Source organism: Scyliorhinus canicula, chromosome 14 (genome assembly GCF_902713615.1).
Source record: "Scyliorhinus canicula chromosome 14, sScyCan1.1, whole genome shotgun sequence".
Taxonomy (NCBI): domain Eukaryota; kingdom Metazoa; phylum Chordata; class Chondrichthyes; order Carcharhiniformes; family Scyliorhinidae; genus Scyliorhinus; species Scyliorhinus canicula.
This window is the reverse complement of record NC_052159.1, coordinates 85276550-85295835: the sequence shown is the minus strand read 5'-3', so window position 1 is coordinate 85295835 and position 19286 is coordinate 85276550. Positions and strand designations below refer to the sequence as shown.

The 19286-nt window shown below is 44.5% G+C and overlaps 1 protein-coding gene across 1 annotated transcript; it reads left to right on the top strand.

Annotated features, from left to right (window-relative positions):
• Nucleotides 1–13318: 13318 nt before the first annotated feature.
• Nucleotides 13319–18982, top strand: fzd4 (frizzled class receptor 4). The gene is made up of 2 exons (XM_038818472.1): nucleotides 13319–14530; nucleotides 15506–18982. The coding sequence occupies exons 1-2, from the start codon at nucleotides 14276–14278 to the stop codon at nucleotides 16835–16837; spliced, it is 1587 nt and encodes a 528-aa protein (XP_038674400.1). The 5' UTR covers nucleotides 13319–14275; the 3' UTR covers nucleotides 16838–18982.
• The last annotated feature ends 304 nt before the right edge of the window (nucleotides 18983–19286 follow it).

Genomic DNA, 19286 nt, shown 5'->3' with positions numbered 1-19286 from the left:
ACAGAATCTGCTGTCCAGAAAATGCACCATAGCTATTCACCAAGCTCACTTTGCCAGCATTGTCTAGTTCCATGACCTTGAACACCAGAATATTGAACGGCAAAATCAATATCAACACCACATTGCTCATCCAAATCACACCAAGAACAAAATACTGAAGGGAGTGGAAATCTGAAATAATAACAGAAAATGCCTGAAATACTCGGCAGGTAGTTCAGCTGAACTCTTAAGTAAAAGAAAATGCAAAGAGAAATATGGAGAGATGAAAAGAAATAGAGGAAGTAAAGAAAAGCGTTGCGAGAGCTGTTAGCATTTGAAAAGGGAAATGCAGATAGATTAAATATTGGAAATACAAACAGAGAGTGATACAAAGATTGGGACCATGAAAATGGGCCAGGTGAAGTACAAGTTATGAAACGGGAGATTGAGAAAATACAGAGTAATGAAAACACCAAAAGAAAAAAAATACAGAGAAATGTGCAAGTGGAGGAGAAAACATGGACGTTTTGACAAATAAACATTGAGAAATCTGTTACTGAGATAGGGAGTGTGCATCTTTACATATTACAAATACATTATTTTTTGCATCTAAAATGAACATGGTGTATATGATGAGAACATTCGCCATCCAAATGTATTTTTTTAATAAACAATTTTATTGAGGTATTTTTTGGCATTGTAAACAGTTACAGATAACAGAAATATGCAAACATCAACGGAAAACCAATACTTCAGTCAAACCATAATGCACATACCCGCTCCTCTCCCATAGACACTACCCGCCTATTTATCCCTCCTACTCTACTCTAATCTCCCCTCTACCCCCCCTGCTGACGTTCACTCTCCCGCGAAGAAGTCAATGAATGGTTGCCACCTTTGGGCGAACCCTGATACAGATCCCCTCACGGTGAACTTAATTTTTTCCATACCCAGAAAACTTGACGTTTCCGAAAGCCATAGTTCAGTCTTCGGGGGTTTTGAGTCCCTCCATGCCAGCAGTATTCGCCGCCGGGATATCAGGGAAGCAAAGGCCAAAACATCGGCCTCTTTCTCCCCCTGGACTCCCGGGTCTTCCAAAACCCCGAAAATTGCCACCCCTGGACTCATCACCACCCTTGTTTTCAGCACCTGGGACATGACACCTGCAAATCCATCCCAGTACCCCCTAAGCTTAGGTTAAGCTCAAAACATGTGAACATGGTTCGCTGGTCCTCCCGCGCATCTAGCACACTTGTCCTCTACCCCAAAGAATTTGCTCATCCGAGCCACCGTCATGTGGGCCCGGTGAACGACCTTAAACTGAATCAGGCCGAGCCTGGCTCATGTTGCGGTTGAGTTTACCCTACTCAGGGCTTCCACCCACAGCCCGTCCTCCATCTCCCCGCCAAACTCCTCCTCCCATTTGAGTTTCAGTTCCTCCCCTGGGAGTCTGGGACTCTTCCCCCTTCAGGAGCACATTGTAAATATCCGAGACTCTACCCTCTCCTCCTTCTCCTCTGGAGACTAAACTGTCCTGGATCCCTATTGGTGGGAGGCGTGGGAAGGATGGGCCCTGTCTACGTACAAAGTCCCGCATCTGTAAGTACCTAAAGTAATTTCCCCTTACCAGCCCAAATTTCTCCTCCAAACCCCTCAGACTCGCAAAGCTCCCCTCCAGGAACATATCGCCCACCCTCCTCACCCCCACCCACCGCCATGTTCAGAACCCTCCATCCATGTTCCGGGGTCAAATTGATGGTTATCACATTGGGGCCCAGACAGACGCACCCACCTCCCCTACATGCCTCCTCCACTGGCCCCATATCAGCAGGGCCACCCCCACTACCGGGCTGGTGGAGTACCTGGCCGGCGAAAGCGGTAGGGGAGCCGTGACCAGGGCTGCCAAACTGGTGCCCCTGCACGAAGCCGCCTCCACTCGCTCCCAGATAGACCCTGTACCCACCATCCACTTCCTTATCATGGCTATGTTAGCCGCCCGGTAGTAGTTGATCAGACTTGGCAATGCCAGTCCTCCCTCACTGCGGCTCCTTTCAAGCATCGCCTTCTTCACCCGCGGGAATTTCCCCGCCCAGACAAAGCTCATGATGATTTTGCCAGTCCTTTTGAAGAAGGACCATGGGATAAAGATCGGGAGGCACAGGAAGATTAACAGGAATATAGGGAGGATTGTCATCTTTATAGTCTGCACCCTCCCTGCCAGTGACAGTGGGAGTGCATCCCATCTCCGAAACTCCCCCTTCATTTGTTCCACCACTCTAGTCACATTTAACTTATGCAACCTGCCCCAGTCTCGTGCCACCTGTATCCCCAAGTACCGGAAACTTTCCCCAACCAGCCTAAATGGCAGCTCCTTCAGTCTATTCTCCTGGCCCCTTGCCTGCACCACAAACATCGCACTCTTGGCCATATTTAATTTGTACCCTGAGAACCGGCCAAACTTCCTCAATGTTTCCAGTATATTTTCCATCCCGGCCAGTGGGTCCGACAAGTACAGGAGCAGGTCATCCGCATAGAGTGAGACCCTGTGCTCCACCCCCTCCCCTCCCCAGTCATTCCCTTCCACCCCTTTGCAACTCTCAACGCAATCGCCAATGGCTCTATGGCCAGCGCGAACAGCAACGGGGAGAGTAGGCATCCCTGTCTGGTCCCGTGATGTAGTCCGAAATAATCTGACATTATCCTGTTTGTCCTAACGCTAGCTTTTGGGGCCTGGTACAATAGTCTGACCCAAATTAATCAGTCCCTCCCCGAATCCACACCGTCCAAGCACCTCCCACAAATAGCCCCAATCCATCCAGTTGAAGGCCTCCTCAGCGTCCATTGCCACCAGTACCTCCACCTCCTTGCCCATCGGGGGCATCATAATCACGTTAAGCAATCTTCTCACGTTGGCTGTCAGCTGCCTGCCTTTAACAAACCCTGTTTGGTCGTCCCCACTCATCTCCGGTACGCAGTCCTCAATTCTAATCGCCAGGAGCTTGGCATCCACAATGATCAGGGAGATTGGCCTGTATGACCTGCAGGATTCCGGGTCCTTGTCCCACTTCAATATCAGAGAGATGGTGGCTTGCGACATCGGCAGCGGCAGGGTCCCTCTGTTCCTTGCCTCATTAAAAACCCTGGTCAGGACCGGTCCTACTATCTCCGAGAACTTCTTGTAAAACTCTACTGGGTATCCATCCGGTCCCGGGGCTTTCCCCAACTGCATGGCCTGTAGGCCCCCCAAATGTATTTTTTTAATCTTATAGATGCAGCAGATGCTTCCTCTCTTCAGTACATGATTCCCTATTGTCACATTTCCATTTTCATTTATTCCCTTTATAAATTCTTATGCCTAAACTAATAATTGATTTTATGTAAATTTCTCTTGTAACACCACCCAGTAATTAAGGTGCAGTTGTGCCTCAGCCTCCCATTACAATCTCCCTGCAGTGGTAGGTGCATAACTCAAATTTCCCATTTCCATTGTTCTTTCTCCCCCAATTGCTCAAAAATTGCCTTCACTGTTCTCGGCCCTGAATGTACCTCCCAATCTTAGAAATATTTTCAGACTCCACAAATTTGTGGAGAAAGAGAAGCTTTTGCGTTGGGCCAGGGAGATGCGTACCTGTGAGTAGGAAAGGAATAAGGTCCGAATTTATTAGGACATCGGAGCCGAGTTGGCGAAGCGGCGGGCAGGGTTCAACAAGGCCAAGGCGGTGTTGTACCGGCGGCAGATCAGGTTTGGGGTGCTCGACCCGGCAAAATTATGGGTGACTTTCGGAGGCCGGGAGTGTTATTTTGAGGCCCCAAAGCAGCCGCAGACTTCATTAAGGAGCATAAACTGGGGGAGAACTGAGTGGACTGCTTGGGAACCGGGGTGCTGGCACTTCTTAATGGTGGGGAACATGTTCAAAGTGGGGGTAGGGATTTTGTCCCCTCCGGTTTGGAGGGGGTCCTTTTTTGGGTTTGCTGTTGTAATGAGTGATAGGGATTAAAGGTTTATGTGGGGATGGATGTTCACATCCCTCGGTCCTGTTTTATGTGACTGTTGTGTTTAGCATTTGTTTGTTTGCTTTTGCGGGAAGCGGACTGGGATTCAGGAGAAGTCTTTGGTTGGGGGGGGTGGGGGGGGGGGATGATATGGTCAGCAGGGAGCCTTCTTTCCTTGAGCTGAGGAGTGGGGGGAGGGGATATAATTGGGAGGTGCCTTTGGGCAGGGGCTGTCACGCTAGCAGGTGATGCTGGTGACGTAAGTGAGGTGGTGGGGGAGAAGGCCGAGTGGGGTGGGCGGGTGGAGGAGGGGGGGGTTGTTGCACGTGGCAGGGGGTGAGAGATGACATGGTCAATGGCGGAAAAGGAGGCTATTTGGGATGGTATCGGGCAGAATTACGTGGCTGGAGTTAAGTGGGGAAGATGACGGACGGTAGGGGGGATTGGAGGCATAAGCCTCCGGTAAGGTTGGTAACGTGGAATGTCCTTGGACTGAATGGACCGGGTAAAAGGTCGCGGGTGTTCACTTACCAATTACCTCGCGGGTGGTCTTTCAGCAAGGTACGCACCTCTGTGCGCAGGACCATGTTAGGTTAAGGAAGGGGTGGATCGAGCAGGTTTTTCACTCGGGGTTTGATTTGAAATCGAGGGAAGTGGCGATTTTGATGAGCAAAAAAATGGGATCTGTGAGTGCGCAGGAGGTGAGAGATCCAAGTGGGAAATATGTGATTGTGAGTGGGGTCAGTGGTGTTGGTAAATATGTATGCCCCAAATTGGGGTGATGTGGGTTTTATGAGTGGGTTGCTGGTAATGATCCCGGATTTGTCCATGTGCCAGTGATCATGGGAGGAGATTTTAACTGTGTCCTGGAGCCGAGGGTGGATAGGTCGAGCCCCAGGTCGGTGGGTAGGGTACAAATGGCAAGGGAGCTGTGAGGGGGGGAGGGGGGGAGGGGGGTTATGGTGAGGATCGGTATGGTAGATCCATGGCACTTTCAGAACCCAGGGGGAAGTGAGTATTTCTTTTTTTCCATGTCTATAAGGTGTATTCGAGGACTGATTACTTTGTAGTGAGTCGGGAGATTTTGGTTGGGGTGGAGGGGGCAGAGTATGCGGGGATAGTTATCTCGGACCATGCACCCCACTGGCTGGATATTTGGTTTAGATCGGGCCAAGAGCAGAGGCCAGGGTGGAGTTTTGACTCGGGGTTGTTGGCAGATGGAGGTTTTTGTGATCAGGTGTGGGTGGCGATTAAGGAGTATGTGGAGTTTTGTTTAAAATTAAATTTTAAGAGGACCCAATTCATTTTTTCCAATTAAAGAGCAATTTAACATGGCCAATCCACCTACCCTGCACATCTTTGGGTTGCGGGGGTGAAACCCATGCAAATACGGGGAGATTGTGCAGATTCCACATGGTCAATGACCCAGAGCCAGGATCAAACTTGGGACCTCGGTGCCGTGAGGCAGCAGTGCTAACCACTGCACTACCGTGCTGCACAGAGGAGTATGTGGAGTTGAATCAGATTGGGGAGGTGTCGGTAGCCATTGTTTGGGAAGCACTGAAGGGGGGGAAATTATTTTGTTCAAGGCTCGTTTGGATAGAGAAAGCAGGGAGGTACATGACCGTCTAGTGAGCGGGATAGTGGAGGTGGACCGGGATAATTCGAGGGATTGGCGAGGAGGAAAATGATGCTGGGAAGTTTGACAGGTTGACAACGGGGATGGCGATCGGGCAATTGCGTAGGGAAAGTGGGATGCAATATCAGAATGGAAAGATGGTGAGCCGCATGCTGGCGCACCAGCTGTGGAGGTGGGCCGGGTCCAGTGAAATATTTCAGATACGGACGAGAGCTGGGGATCTGGTGTCGGAGGCAGGGAAGATAAACGAGGTATTTCGGGAGTACAACCAGGGACTGTACGAGGCGGACCCGGGGGGGGGGGGGGGGGGGGGGGAGAGAGGAGGGGAACATGGGGCAGAATTTCCCCAGCTCGCTAATCATAGGAAAGCTGTGAATGCAGTGATTAATCCGTCGGGGGCTCTGGTACCAGAGATGGTAGTGTCCATGGATGCAGAGAAGGCATTTTATCAGGTGAAGTGGCGGTACTTGTTCAAGGTTTTGGGAAGGTCTGGGTTTGGTCCGCAATTTGTGGCATGGGTGTGGTTGCTGTACATGGCACCAAAGGCGAGGGTGAAGATGAATAGTATGAGTTTGCAGAGGTTTGACTTACACAAGGGTATGAGACAGGGGTGACTGCTGTGGCGTTATTGTTAGTGTTGGCCATAGAGCCTTTGGCATTGGCTCTCAGGGGGTTGGGGGAGTGGCAGGGATTTCTGGGGGGACAGAGGGAGCATTGCGTGTTGCTCTATGACAATCTGTTTCCACGGCAGCGAATTTTGCTGGAGTGGCGGTCGGTATTGCCACCGGATGTAGCGGCTTGGTTGGGTGACCTGTACAACTTTCTGCGGTTGGAGAAAATAAAATATGAGTTAAGGGGCTCTGCAGAGGGGCTTGAGAAAAGGTGGGGGATGTTTGCGCCGTGTTTGAGGAGCTGTTCATTGGGGGGGGGGGGGGGATGAAAAAGGGGAAACAATTAGTATGGACTGTATAGTTGATTGCTGTGAAGTATGTTTCCTGGATGTTTATATGTTGTAACCTGCTTTGATACATGTTGGTCATAAAATACATTTTTTATTTAATTTTTTAAAATAAATATCTTCTGCACTCCAGGCTCCCACACACTCTGATTTTCAAACATGCTCCTTGCTTTAAACACCCAGTTCTGTCTCAGCTCCACTGAGCTACTGCCAAATTTCCCAACCTTTTACAATCAATTAAAACTTGTTCAATACTGCCAGCTCACCGATGCCATCCAAATGAGGGCTGCCAAGAAAATGGTTTGACCTCCACACTGACACCATCGATCAGGCAGCACAATCTCTCCACCACCACCAAACCAATGTGCACTGTCTGTGTAGCACAATGGTTAGCACTGTTGCTTCACAGCGCCAGGGTCCCAGTTTCGATTCCCGCTTGGGTCACTGTCTGTGCAGAGTATGCACGTTCTCCCCGTGTCTGCATGAGTTTTCTCCAGGTGCTCCGGTTTCTTCCCAAAAGTCCCGAAAGATATGCTTGTGAGGTGAATTGGAGATTCTGCATTCTCCCTCTGTGTCACCTTACAGGCGCGGGAGTGTGGCAGTGTTCATGTAAAAACCTACTTGTGACAATAATAAAGATTATTATCATAAGATGTGCAGGTTAGGAGGGGTTACCGGGATAGGGCAGGGGATTGGACCTAGATAGAGTGCTCTTTCAGAGGGCGATGCAGACTAGATGAGCCGAATGGCCTCCTTCATGTAATCTAGGGATGCTATGAATACTCTGCTGCCTTCAGTTCTTAATGATTTCCTCCTTCATTGCCCTACCTAGAATCTGGAAATGTTGATCACCTATTGTGTGCTTACATTTTTTGAGCTATCAATCCTAAATGTATATTTCGCCTATTTGAACCTACTGATAGCCTTTACATTTTCTCTATCACTTACTTATTTATATGTTTTTATATTTCACTCGAACATCTTCATATGGGGGCAAGTCGCTGAGTACTTGCCCACTCCAACACACCCCAATCAAGAACCAGTTGTTTCTTTTCCAGTCGCTATTTTCTTGTTCAGCATTTTATGCAAACACCCCCATTACTATTTAGAAATTCCATTCTGCCTTACGTTCTAAATGAAGTTTTTTGTGTGTGTGGAAACCACGTCTGGCAAAACTTTCGTCTCCCAGCGAGTAAACTCCCCAAAATGTTCACTGTCCCTTTTCAAATGTGTGTTTATTAAACAGGGAGCTCATTGTCATATCCTAAATGTTGGAAATCGTATAGTATGACAGAACAGTTCGATTTGCATCTACTTAGCAGGTTGTTAAAAATGTGTAAAAGGTTTTCCGATTCTGACCCCCCCCCCCCCCCCCCCCGATGAGTGCAGACGAATAAACGACCAGTTAATGTGCAGACATCCAACTATTCCTCTGTTTGTATGCAATTAGTGTCAGTAATTGTGAAGGATAGAGCAGAGCCTGGAATTACATTCGCAGAGGGCAGACATTCACCAGACTGGAATGCAACTGGCTCGGCCTTTCCAGTGTTTGTGTTTAGATAACAAATGCCTCAGAAATACTTGAGCTCTAGAAGAACTTTCCACACACACAAAAAGTTGCCAAAGGTCAGCTGGTTTAACTCTACTCGATATAACTGCATTATTTAATACACGGCACATTCCTTCGGCTTTCTAATGTGTCTACTAACTAAAATATAAACATACACTCGGAGTGGCTTGAAAATAACCATGGGGATCTTTTTAAAAAGTCTTGCGAACTCCGGACCATGAAACATACACGCGTTTTTAATTGGGTACCAAATTTGGGTAATTTCAACATTTTAACTATCAGGCTTATGAGAATTAGAACCATGGCATTAATGGTCCTTAGCATATTGTTTATACACAGCACACAATAAATAATTGGACAAATTGAAAAAGCACTTGGGTATCTATTCCGCAGTTAGATTTTTTTAAATTCATGATTAATTTCCAACCCGTCCCCAGTTTTCCTATCCAACTTGGAATGAGAGCTGAGAATGACACTTCATCGCGGTCAATATGAACAACTCTGAAAATAAACTGCCTAAATCTGATTACAGACGGTCATACTATTGCCGTGCACGCCAATATCGCATAATAAAAAGCACATTTCATAAGAAACTCACAGAATCGCATTGAAATGTGATCCTGGCAACGTTTTCATTCCCAATAATTTATCTTTTCACAGGACACAATTCATTCTGTACTTTGGAGTGTCTTTGTGGAAAGAAGATAGTTCGTGAGAATAAAATCTGGTACTGTATCAGTTTTTATATTTTATCTGAGAGTTAACTCATTTTTATGATAGCATTTACTTCTCATCGTGTTTGTATCGCTTTTAATTGTGTTGGTTTTTGCTTTATAACCTTTGCAGAGTAATAACCAATGACCCAAACAAGCTTATTATCCATAATGGGTACCATGGCTTGGTGGTTAAATCACTAAACACCCTGGAAACTAAGGTCCTCTACCAACCAATTCCGGCAGCACAGCACCTCCTTCCATTGCTCAAGGTCAATGGCAAGATTCTTGAAAAAGTGGACCATTTTCCACATCATGTGCAACACTTCAGGACAAGGGCAGACATAGATGACAAAACTCATCATTGGCCCCAATGTGCCAGCTCAGCCTTTGGTCGACTGAGGGAAAGAGTATCTGTGGATCAGGATCTCAAACCGGAGGCCAAGATCATGGCTTACGGGATAGAAGTGATCCCTAGGCCCTTAATGCTTTGGAGTCTTCTACAACCTACAGTTGGCACCTTAACTCAGTGGAGAAGTATCATTAACGGTGCCTTCACACCATTCTCATGAATATTGGTCCAACAGCAGCCTCCTCTTCCAAGACAATACACAATCTCTACAGTGCAGAAGGAGGCCATTCAGCCCATTGTGTCTGCACCAATCTGTAGAAAGAGCACCCAACCCAAGCCCACGCCCTGACCCTATCCCCATAATGCACCTAACCTTTTGAACATTAAGGTGCAATTTAGCATGGCCAATCCACCTAACCTGCACATCTTTGGACTGTGGGAGGAAACCAGAGCACCTGGAGGAAACTCACGCAGAAAGGGGAGAAAGTGAAAACTCCACGCAAGGCGGTCACCTGAGACCAGAATTGAACCCGGATCCCTGGCGCTGTGAGGCAGCAATGCTAACCACTATGTCATCGTACAGACACATGCCCAGCATCAAGGCACTAATCACTCAAAACCAGCTCTATTGGACAAGACATGTTGTTTGTATGCCTCACAGCAGATCCCCAAAGCAACTGTTCTACTCTCAGAACTCAGTTGCAGCAGACTTCAGAAGGACAGCATAAATGATTTAGGCATATCCTCAAAGTATCTGTGAAGAGAAGAAGCATTTTCGCTAATATGTGGGGTTCTCTGGTTTATGACTAATCAAGCTCGGAAAGTTTCATTCAGATTGGGAGTTCTGTCCCACTGACTAATCAAGCTGACATTATCATCCTCACAGAGTCACACCTTTCAGCCAATGTCCCAGACTCCTCCATCACCATCCCATGGTATTTCCTGTCCCAATGGCAGGGCAGACCCACCAGAGGTTGTCACACAGTGGTAAACAGTTAGGAAGAAGACTTTGGGACCCAGCAAAGTCTCATGTCAACAGATTAAACATGGATAAGGAAACCTCCTGCTGATTATCATTACTATTCTCCCTCAGTTGATGAATCAGTATTTCTCCAATTTGAACACACTTGGAAGGAGCACTGAGGCAGCAAGGATATAGAACATAGAACTTACAATGCAGTACAGGCCCTTCGGCCCTCGATGTTGCCCCGACCTGTGAAACCACTCTAAAGCCCATCTATACTATTCCCTTATCATCCATATGTTTATCCATTGACTATTTAAATGCCCTTAATATTGGTGAGCCCACTACTGTTGCAGGCAGGGCATTCCACGCCCTTATTACTCTTTGAGTAAAGAACCTTCCTCTGACATCTGACCCATATCTATCTCCCCTCAATTTAAAGCTATGTCCCCTTGTGCTAGCCATCACCATCCGAGGAAAAAGGATCTCACTGTCCACCCTATCTAATCCTCTGATCACCTTGTATGCCTCAATTAAGTCACATCTTAACCTTCTCTCGAACGAAAACAGCCTCAGGTCCCTCAGCCTTTCTTCATAAGATCTTCCCCCCATACCAGGCAACATCCTGGTAAATCTCCTCTGCACCCTTTCCAATGCTTCCACATTCTTCCTATAATGCAGCGACCAGAACTGCATGCAATTCTCCAAATGCGGCTGCACCAGAGTTTTGTACAGCTGCAACATGACCTCATGGCTCCGAAACTCAATCCCTCTACCAATAAAAGCTAACACACAATACGCCTGCTTAACAACCCTATCAACCTGGGTGGCAACTTTCAGGGATCTATGTACATGACATTGAGATCTCTCTGCCCATCCACACTACCAAGAATTTTACCATTAGCCCAGTACTCTGTCTTCCTGTTACTCCTTCCAAAATAAATCACCTCACACTTTTCTGCATTAAACTCCATTTGCCACCTCTCAGCCCAGCTCTGCAGCTTATCTATGTCCCTCTGTAACTTGTAACATCCTTCCGCACTGTCCACAACTCCACCGACTTTAGTGTCATCTGCAAATTTACTCACCCATCCTTCTACGCTCTCCTCCAGGTCATTTATAAAAATTACAAACAGCAGTGGCCCCAAAACAGATCCTTGTGGTACACCACTAGTAACTGAACTCCAGGCTGAACATTTCCCATCAACCACCACTTCTTACAGCAAGCCAATTTCTGATCCAAATTGCTAAATCACCCTGAATCCCATGCCACCATATTTTCTGTAATAGCCTACCGTGGGGAACCTTATCAAACATTTTAGTGAAATCCATATACACCACATCAACTGCTTTACCCTCGTCCAGCTGTTTGGTCACCTTTTCAAAGAATTTGATAAGGTTTGTGAGGCATGACCTACCCTTCACAAAACCATGTTGACTATCCCTAATCAAACTATTCCTTTCTAAATGATTATAAATCCTATCTCTTATAAACCTTTCCAAGACTTTGCCCACAACAGAAGTAAGGCTGACTGGTCTATAGTTACCGGGGTTGTCTCTACTCCCCTTCTTGAACAAGGCGACAACATCTGCTATCCTCCAGTCTTCTGGCACTATTCCTGTAGACAATGACGACATAAAGATCAAAGCCAAAGTTTCAGCAATCTCCTCCCTAGCTTCCCAGAGAATCCTACTCTAGGTGGGGAAGGTACTAGCTAGGAGAAGGTACTCTAGGTGGGGCTTCAATTTCCATTACCAAGAATGATTCAGTAGTATTACTACTGACTACATTGGCTGAATTTTGACTGAGCTTGTAGCAGGTGGCGAGAGAACCAACACGAGGAATAAACCAACTTGATCTCATTCTCATAATCGACCTATCACAGGATAGATTTGTTTATGACTGTATCGGTAAGAGCGATTATTATACAGCCTTTGTAGGGCTGACCATCTTCACATTAAGGATCACCCCCATTGTGTTGTGTGGCGCCATGCTAAAAGGGTAGAATCAGAACAGATTCAGCACCTGGGTATCCATATGGCACATGGACCATTGCAGCTGCAGAATTGTGTTCCACAACAATCCATAACCCCGAGACCCAGCATGTTCCCTTACTCTAGCATCAAATCAAAGCTCTGCAGACTTGCCACATCCAGTTGTGAAGGCATATGTGCAATTAAACAATTGATGGGAGAAGGGAGTTCCATGAACATCTAGCATCCTCAATGATAACAGAGCTGTAAGATGGTTGTAAAAGACAAAGGTGAATCATCTGTAACCATCTTCAGCCAGAAATGCCAAGTGGATGATTTCTGTTCGCTCCTGCCTCGGGATCCCAACGCCATAGAGTGAATTTCAATCACTCCATATGATGTCAAAAAACATAGCAAAGACTATTGAGTCCTTAAAAACCCTGCCCACCACCTGCAAGGTACAAACAAGTGTGATGGAATACTTTCACTTCTCTGGAGAAGTGCAGCTCCAACAACACTCAAGGAGCTCACCAAATGAGCAATTCACCGAATTCCACTCCCCTGCAGCCCCCCATAGCCCTGCAAATTCTCCCTTTCCAGATAATAATTCATTCGATTCCACCTTGAATGCCTCAATTCACCTTACCTCCAGCATGTGTTCTAGATTCTAACCACTGGACTGCATGAAACAAAATCTCCACGTGTCTCCACTGCTTCTTTTGGCAATTGCCTTAAATCTGTGCGGTTTTGTTTTTGATCCTTCCAGCCATGGGTACAGTTTCGCCCTCTTTATTCTGTTCAACCCCTCATTATTTTGAATACTTATGGAAAATCTCCTCTCAACCTTCTCTTTAAGAAAAACAGTTCCAACTTCTCCAGCCTATAGCGGTAACCGAAAATCCTCAACCCTAGAAATATTCTCGTGCCCAGAATTGGACAAAATTAAGGTCGAATCAATGTTTCAAACAAGTTTAAATTACCTCTTAGCTCTTGTATTCTATTTCCCTATTAATAAAGTCCAGGATTAAAATTAGAGTGAAACCTGTGAATCGATCTAAGTTTCTTAAATTGTCTCAGGTGAACAATGTTTACATAATTTTCCCTTATTATTCACTGGTCTCACTGTTCAACTCCGACCCGATTCCTTTATGAAGGTTGTTAATTATGGTGTAACTATGGTCAGCACCTGTCAATGCGGTTGCGAACTGAGGGATTTTCCATAACAAAGGGCAAAGTTCCTGGGTAGGCATTCACAATCCACGGTTTATGCATTAAAAAACATTACCCATCTTTCTTTTTAGTTACTGGGCAAATCCAAACCATTTAAAAAAAATATTCATTTTGTTCACTGTCCATTTCACACTGAATAGTTTCACTTCATTAATTAATTCAGCGGATGAAGTCGTGAGTATTATCATAAACACCCACTCTGCACACAGGAAAGAAACATGCGAGAGGAGAAATCGCTTCCGAAAGCAAGTTCCCCGCACTTCAGCAATCTGCCTCATATTTGTGACTGCCTCGTGTACGTCCATTCAGATTTCAGTGCGCTCGAAGGACTCACAATATCGAATATGTAAGTTACAATCTGCCCCCCAGCAACACAAAACTGCAGTTGGTGTTGTGGAGAACTTAAGAGAGCACGAAAGAAAATGACAACCCGAGAGAGGGGCGGCGCAGCGATCCGGATTGGGTGCCAGTCTCCTCCGCCAGGCTCCAGGATGTAAAGTGCTCCGCCCCCATGCTCCACTTTAACTGGCCGTTGCTTCAGGAACAGGCACGATGTGTGGTGATTTCAGATGTCAATTGCAGCGTCTGGTTCCATCATGTTAGGTTGAAAAGGGGATTTTTTTTAACCTCCAGCGAGATAGTTGGGAGTAAGATGTATGATGTTCTGAGGTTGCAACATAAATACTTTGGACGGGATCTGTTCGCGGGTAACAGATAATTACCATTTCACCCAACTTGTATCGATTGCCTGACAAGAAATGTCGGTTAAACAAGATCAAGTATTAAGTTAACTTTAAACAATCGGAAAGACGAGCCGTTTAACACAAACGTTGACAACATTTTCTTTAAAATAGCTTTTAATGTGTTGCTGGAGAAGAATTGGGAGATCCTGACTTGTAGGAGATGAATTGGTTCTCGGCACTGAATTTCTTAGCGCTTTGCTTAACTTTCTTTCAACACAAGCTGGGCGCTGTTCAGGGATATGGGGACGAAGACGAACGAAGATGCGACCCCATCAAAATCTCAATGTGCCAGAACCTGGGATACAATGTGACCAAAATGCCGAATCCAGAGGGGCACGAGTTACAAACAGACGCCGAGTTACAGTTACAGACATTTACACCTTTGATTCAATATGGCTGTTCCAGTCAGCTGCAGGTTTGTAACATTGGATTGCATTTAATTCCGAATGTTTGCTTTGAGTCACTGCAGTGTTTATTTATCAGTGCCGCGATATTGAGTTTACTTCAAGCGCATTGTGAAGAGTTGGTAAATTGTGAGGGTTGGTAAACTGGAGCCGAAGAAGCCACACGGATTTTGAAAATGAGGATTGTTACTTTGGATGGTGCTGGTAACTTTCTTAAAATCCAAAATATATTGATGGAGAGTGCAGGAGGAATCCGACTTCATTTGGAAAGGCACAGGCTACAGCATCCACGATGCAGATATACAGTGAACCTTTTGCAATATAATCTAACTTTCATGCAACAAGGAACTGAACGCAATTACAATGTTAACATGCACGTATACTTTCTAAAGGGAGGGTTTGTCTTAAAAGAGATTTATGTTAACGCTGGTCCATATCTCTTAACTGCGTGTAGTTCAAGTGCTTCTCCATCCATAAATAACCAACACTTCCCTTTATGCCAAATAGTTGGTTGGAACATATTAATTATATAAACCAACATTGAACAAGTATCTGAAGGTTTCAGTTCTGATACTGAAGATTTTTAAGTGTTTGCACAGAGGTGATTATGTTTATGGAGCACTCTCGCTTTGAGAGTTTATGAATGTTAGTTTATTGGGCGCTTTTCCGAAGAGGTCGCGAAAGGTATTTGTAAAATAATCCTGTGCTAATCTTGACCCGTGTAATTAACGACCCCCCCCCCCCTCCCCCCAACCACAATTAGACAGGTTAAATAGTTCTCATTGTCAGCCAGTTCATTGAAAAATAGGAGGAATGTGGATAAAAGGGAGAGCAAAAACCTTCCTTAGATTGCGGCTGAGGCTCGCCAGACACAACTTGGGGGTAAATTGAAGGCTGGAAAAATGTGAGGATCATTGGCAGTGGGATTGAGTCGAGACCTGACATTTACTCTTTCGATTGATGATCTCTGTCTTTTTTTGTCCCAGTTTTTTTTATGTTCAGTTTATGTGCCGATGTGCACAGAGAAAATCGACATCCCGATTGGGCCGTGTGGCAGCATGTGTCATTCTGTGCAGCAGAGATGTGAACCTGTCCTGAAGGAATTCGGCTTCTACTGGCCGGAGGCGTTAAACTGCAGCAAGTTTCCGCCACAAAACGACCACAACTACATGTGCATGGAGGGTCCGAGAGACGAGGACATCCCCTATCATACCAGCAAAACGTCCCTTTCAGCGGAAGAAGAGTGCCAGAACATGGGGGGCAGTTTGCATCACTATATCTGGGTCAAGAGAAGTCTCACTTGTGCCCTGAAATGTGGCTACGATGTCGGTCTGTTCACTCGCTCAGCCAAAGAGTTCACTGACATTTGGATGGCAGTTTGGGCCAGTCTGTGTTTTCTATCAACAGCCTTCACAGTTCTGACATTTGTGATCGATTCTTCTCGATTTTCGTACCCAGAGCGCCCTATTATCTTCCTGAGCATGTGCTATAATATTTACAGCATAGCCTACATTGTGAGGTTAACAGTGGGCAGAGAACGCATATCATGTGACTTCGAAGACGCCGCCGAACCCGTCTTAATCCAAGAAGGACTCAAAAATACTGGATGTGCCATTGTTTTCTTGCTGATGTACTTTTTTGGGATGGCGAGCTCCATCTGGTGGGTAATCCTGACACTGACTTGGTTCTTGGCTGCTGGGCTCAAATGGGGACATGAAGCCATAGAGATGCACAGTTCGTACTTCCACATTGCAGCCTGGGCCATCCCGGCCGTGAAGACAATTGTTATACTGATCATGCGGCTAGTGGATGCCGATGAACTCACGGGTTTGTGCTATGTTGGAAACCAGAACATCGATGCAGTCACGGGGTTTGTGGTTGCACCTTTATTCACTTATTTAGTCATAGGAACTTTGTTCATTGTTGCTGGCCTAGGGGCTTTGTTCAAAATCAGATCTAATCTTCAGAAAGATGGGACCAAAACGGACAAGCTCGAAAGACTGATGGTAAAAATTGGTGTGTTTTCCGTCCTGTATACAGTACCTGCCACCTGTGTCATCGCCTGTTACTTTTATGAAATATCAAACTGGAATCTTTTCAAATATTCAGCAGATGATTCCAATACTGCAGTGGAGATGCTAAAGATCTTTATGTCATTGTTGGTGGGCATCACTTCTGGCATGTGGATTTGGTCTGCCAAGACATTACATACTTGGCAAAAATGTTCAAACAGATTTGTGAGTTCTGGACGAACGAAGCGAGATAAACGTGGAGAGGGCTGGGTCAAACCAGCAAAGGGCAGTGAAACTGTTGTATGAATGTGTAAAACAGCGGAAGAAGCAAGGAATAATGTCCCTTGTGTGTTTACATCAGCTGGATTTCAAAGCGTCACAAATCAATTTTTGCCCAGTTTCCAACCCTATCATAATTTTTTTAAAGCCCCAAATAAATCCAGAGAGTTTTCGTATAAAATGTACATGAAAATGATTCTTACAGTCTAATAGAATGTGACTGTTTATACTACTATTTGGTCTAAAAAAATTACCATATCAAATTTTGGAATCTAATATCTTTATGTACTATTTGGTCTAAAAAAATGACCATATCAAATTTTGGAATCTAATATCTTTATGTTGTATATTTTAGTTTTTATTGTTCTTTTTGGGAAAGCAGAGCATGTAAGCCAAAGAAAGAAGAGTAATGGTTCTTTCATGAAACTTCATCTAAATAACTGTGATGCTCCATAAACATTGCAAGGTCTAAATGGATATAATTGAACTGAAATAAGTTTCAGTTGAGAGCAACTCAACCATCTCACATCAACATTAAATATTGTACACTGGAATCATGGAGCTAAGTATGAATGTGTGGTTGAAGCACAACCAGTAGCCAGCATTGTGCACTATACCCAGTCTTTGCACAAACTGAAATAAGATTTCTTTACACATTTTACTGCAAAAAGATCTGCCTGCTGGTTTTATATGTGAATCTGAACTTGCGTATGGCCATTTGTAAACATAACAGGCTGTGTATGCAGAAATGCTAGTCAGTTTTTGAGTCCAGGTGCTTGAAATGCTCAGTGGCTTAAATGCAGATTGACTGCAAGATACTTAATTGAAGATAACATTCAAGGTGTTTCTTGTATTTTGCCATGATGAGCTGTCCAGGGATCCATCATGCTATTTAATCATTTTGAGGACAGTTAGTGCTCCAAAAACAAAGATCCATGAAGAGAATATTGTGAACCTAGTAGTCTACACAATCCTATATTAAAAAAGCAAAAATAGAAAGGACTAGGAGTACAGGATGGGTATGTCAGCGTCTGTAAGGAGCAAAGACCAGTTGAGACATTCCAGTGGGATACCCTTAACTTGAAACATAATGATTTGTCTTTCCTTACAGTTGTTGTGTCCTTCTGCATTTTCTGTTTTTTAAAATAAAATTGTATACATTTCACTAAAGGGGAAGGAAAGCCCTGGAAGAGTATTTTCTATTCAAAATTGGTGGAGAGAAGCAATGTGCATCCTGCAGTGACTTCAGTTATTTTAATATATTTTGCGATTTTGGGCCAGACACAAATCCATTCATAACTTCTGTAAAATATGCTACCACATGGGTATGTTACATACATCTCAACTCTAGCCACATTTGGAATATTCAACATTCAAAATTCATAGAGCAACAGTCTTGCAAATTCGCTGTGTTGGAAATGGCAGGTATGTTTTGAATGTGACTCAGAAAATGCAGCCTTCAGTGGATTGACCATGGTAATATTTAGCTAATTGTGGGTTTAAAACTGAATGATGGAATGGCCAACTCTACACCTGTTGCGGGCCAAGTTTTCTATTGAATAATATCACAAAAGACACAACTCAAAAGGAACCTTACAGTGTATTTGTTGTATATAACTATAGAGACAGACTATGCAGTTAATTTTAAATTTAACTTGTTCATTTTTGTCCTTGGATGATAATTCTTACTATAAATAGGAAAGTGAAACTCTGCTTCACTATAATTGTAAGAGGAAACTAATGAGAAAGATTAATACTTATTAGTGTCTGCAGTTTTACAGTCATTCTCTTACTCATATTGAATGTATACAAAGTATTCTGTCATTCAATGCCAGTTTGCGTTCCATTATTAACTATTCAATGTTTGTTTTGCAAACGCCCTTAAGCACATCCTGTGTTTAATACAGATGAATCCCACATTTTTTGGGGTTCACATTACCTGAGAAAGCCAAACAAACATTCAGGACTTGCTACAGTTTTCAAAAGAAATGTCAAAACCAATTTTTATTACTTGTAAATGTATGTGATGTAAATTTCTAATTTATCTTTGTAAAGAAAATCTTCTTATTTAATTACGTTTGTACCTGAGAAAAACAAAATTAAATTTCTTGTTTCTTAATTGTGTAAGTGTGGTGAATTTTAAAATAAATAAAGGTTGACATATTCTGATGAAACTTTCTCATATACTTTGTGTTAAGCGAAATTTACATTAGAGGTTATTCATTTAATCTCTTAAGTATTGGACTCCTTAGGCAAGTTGCAACCAGAGTGCGAATGCTAAATTCTGGGCAGAATTAGACACCGTATGGGTAGGACATCAATTACATTTGCGGGACATTCACCAATTAGTCAGAACTCCATGCCCACAGGAATAATGGAGACTGGTTGACGGTCCAGGCAACACAAATGACTTCCAAACAGGAGTCTGGGCGCAGGCATTACCCCTCCTTACCGAAGTGGATGCCCAACAGGCAAA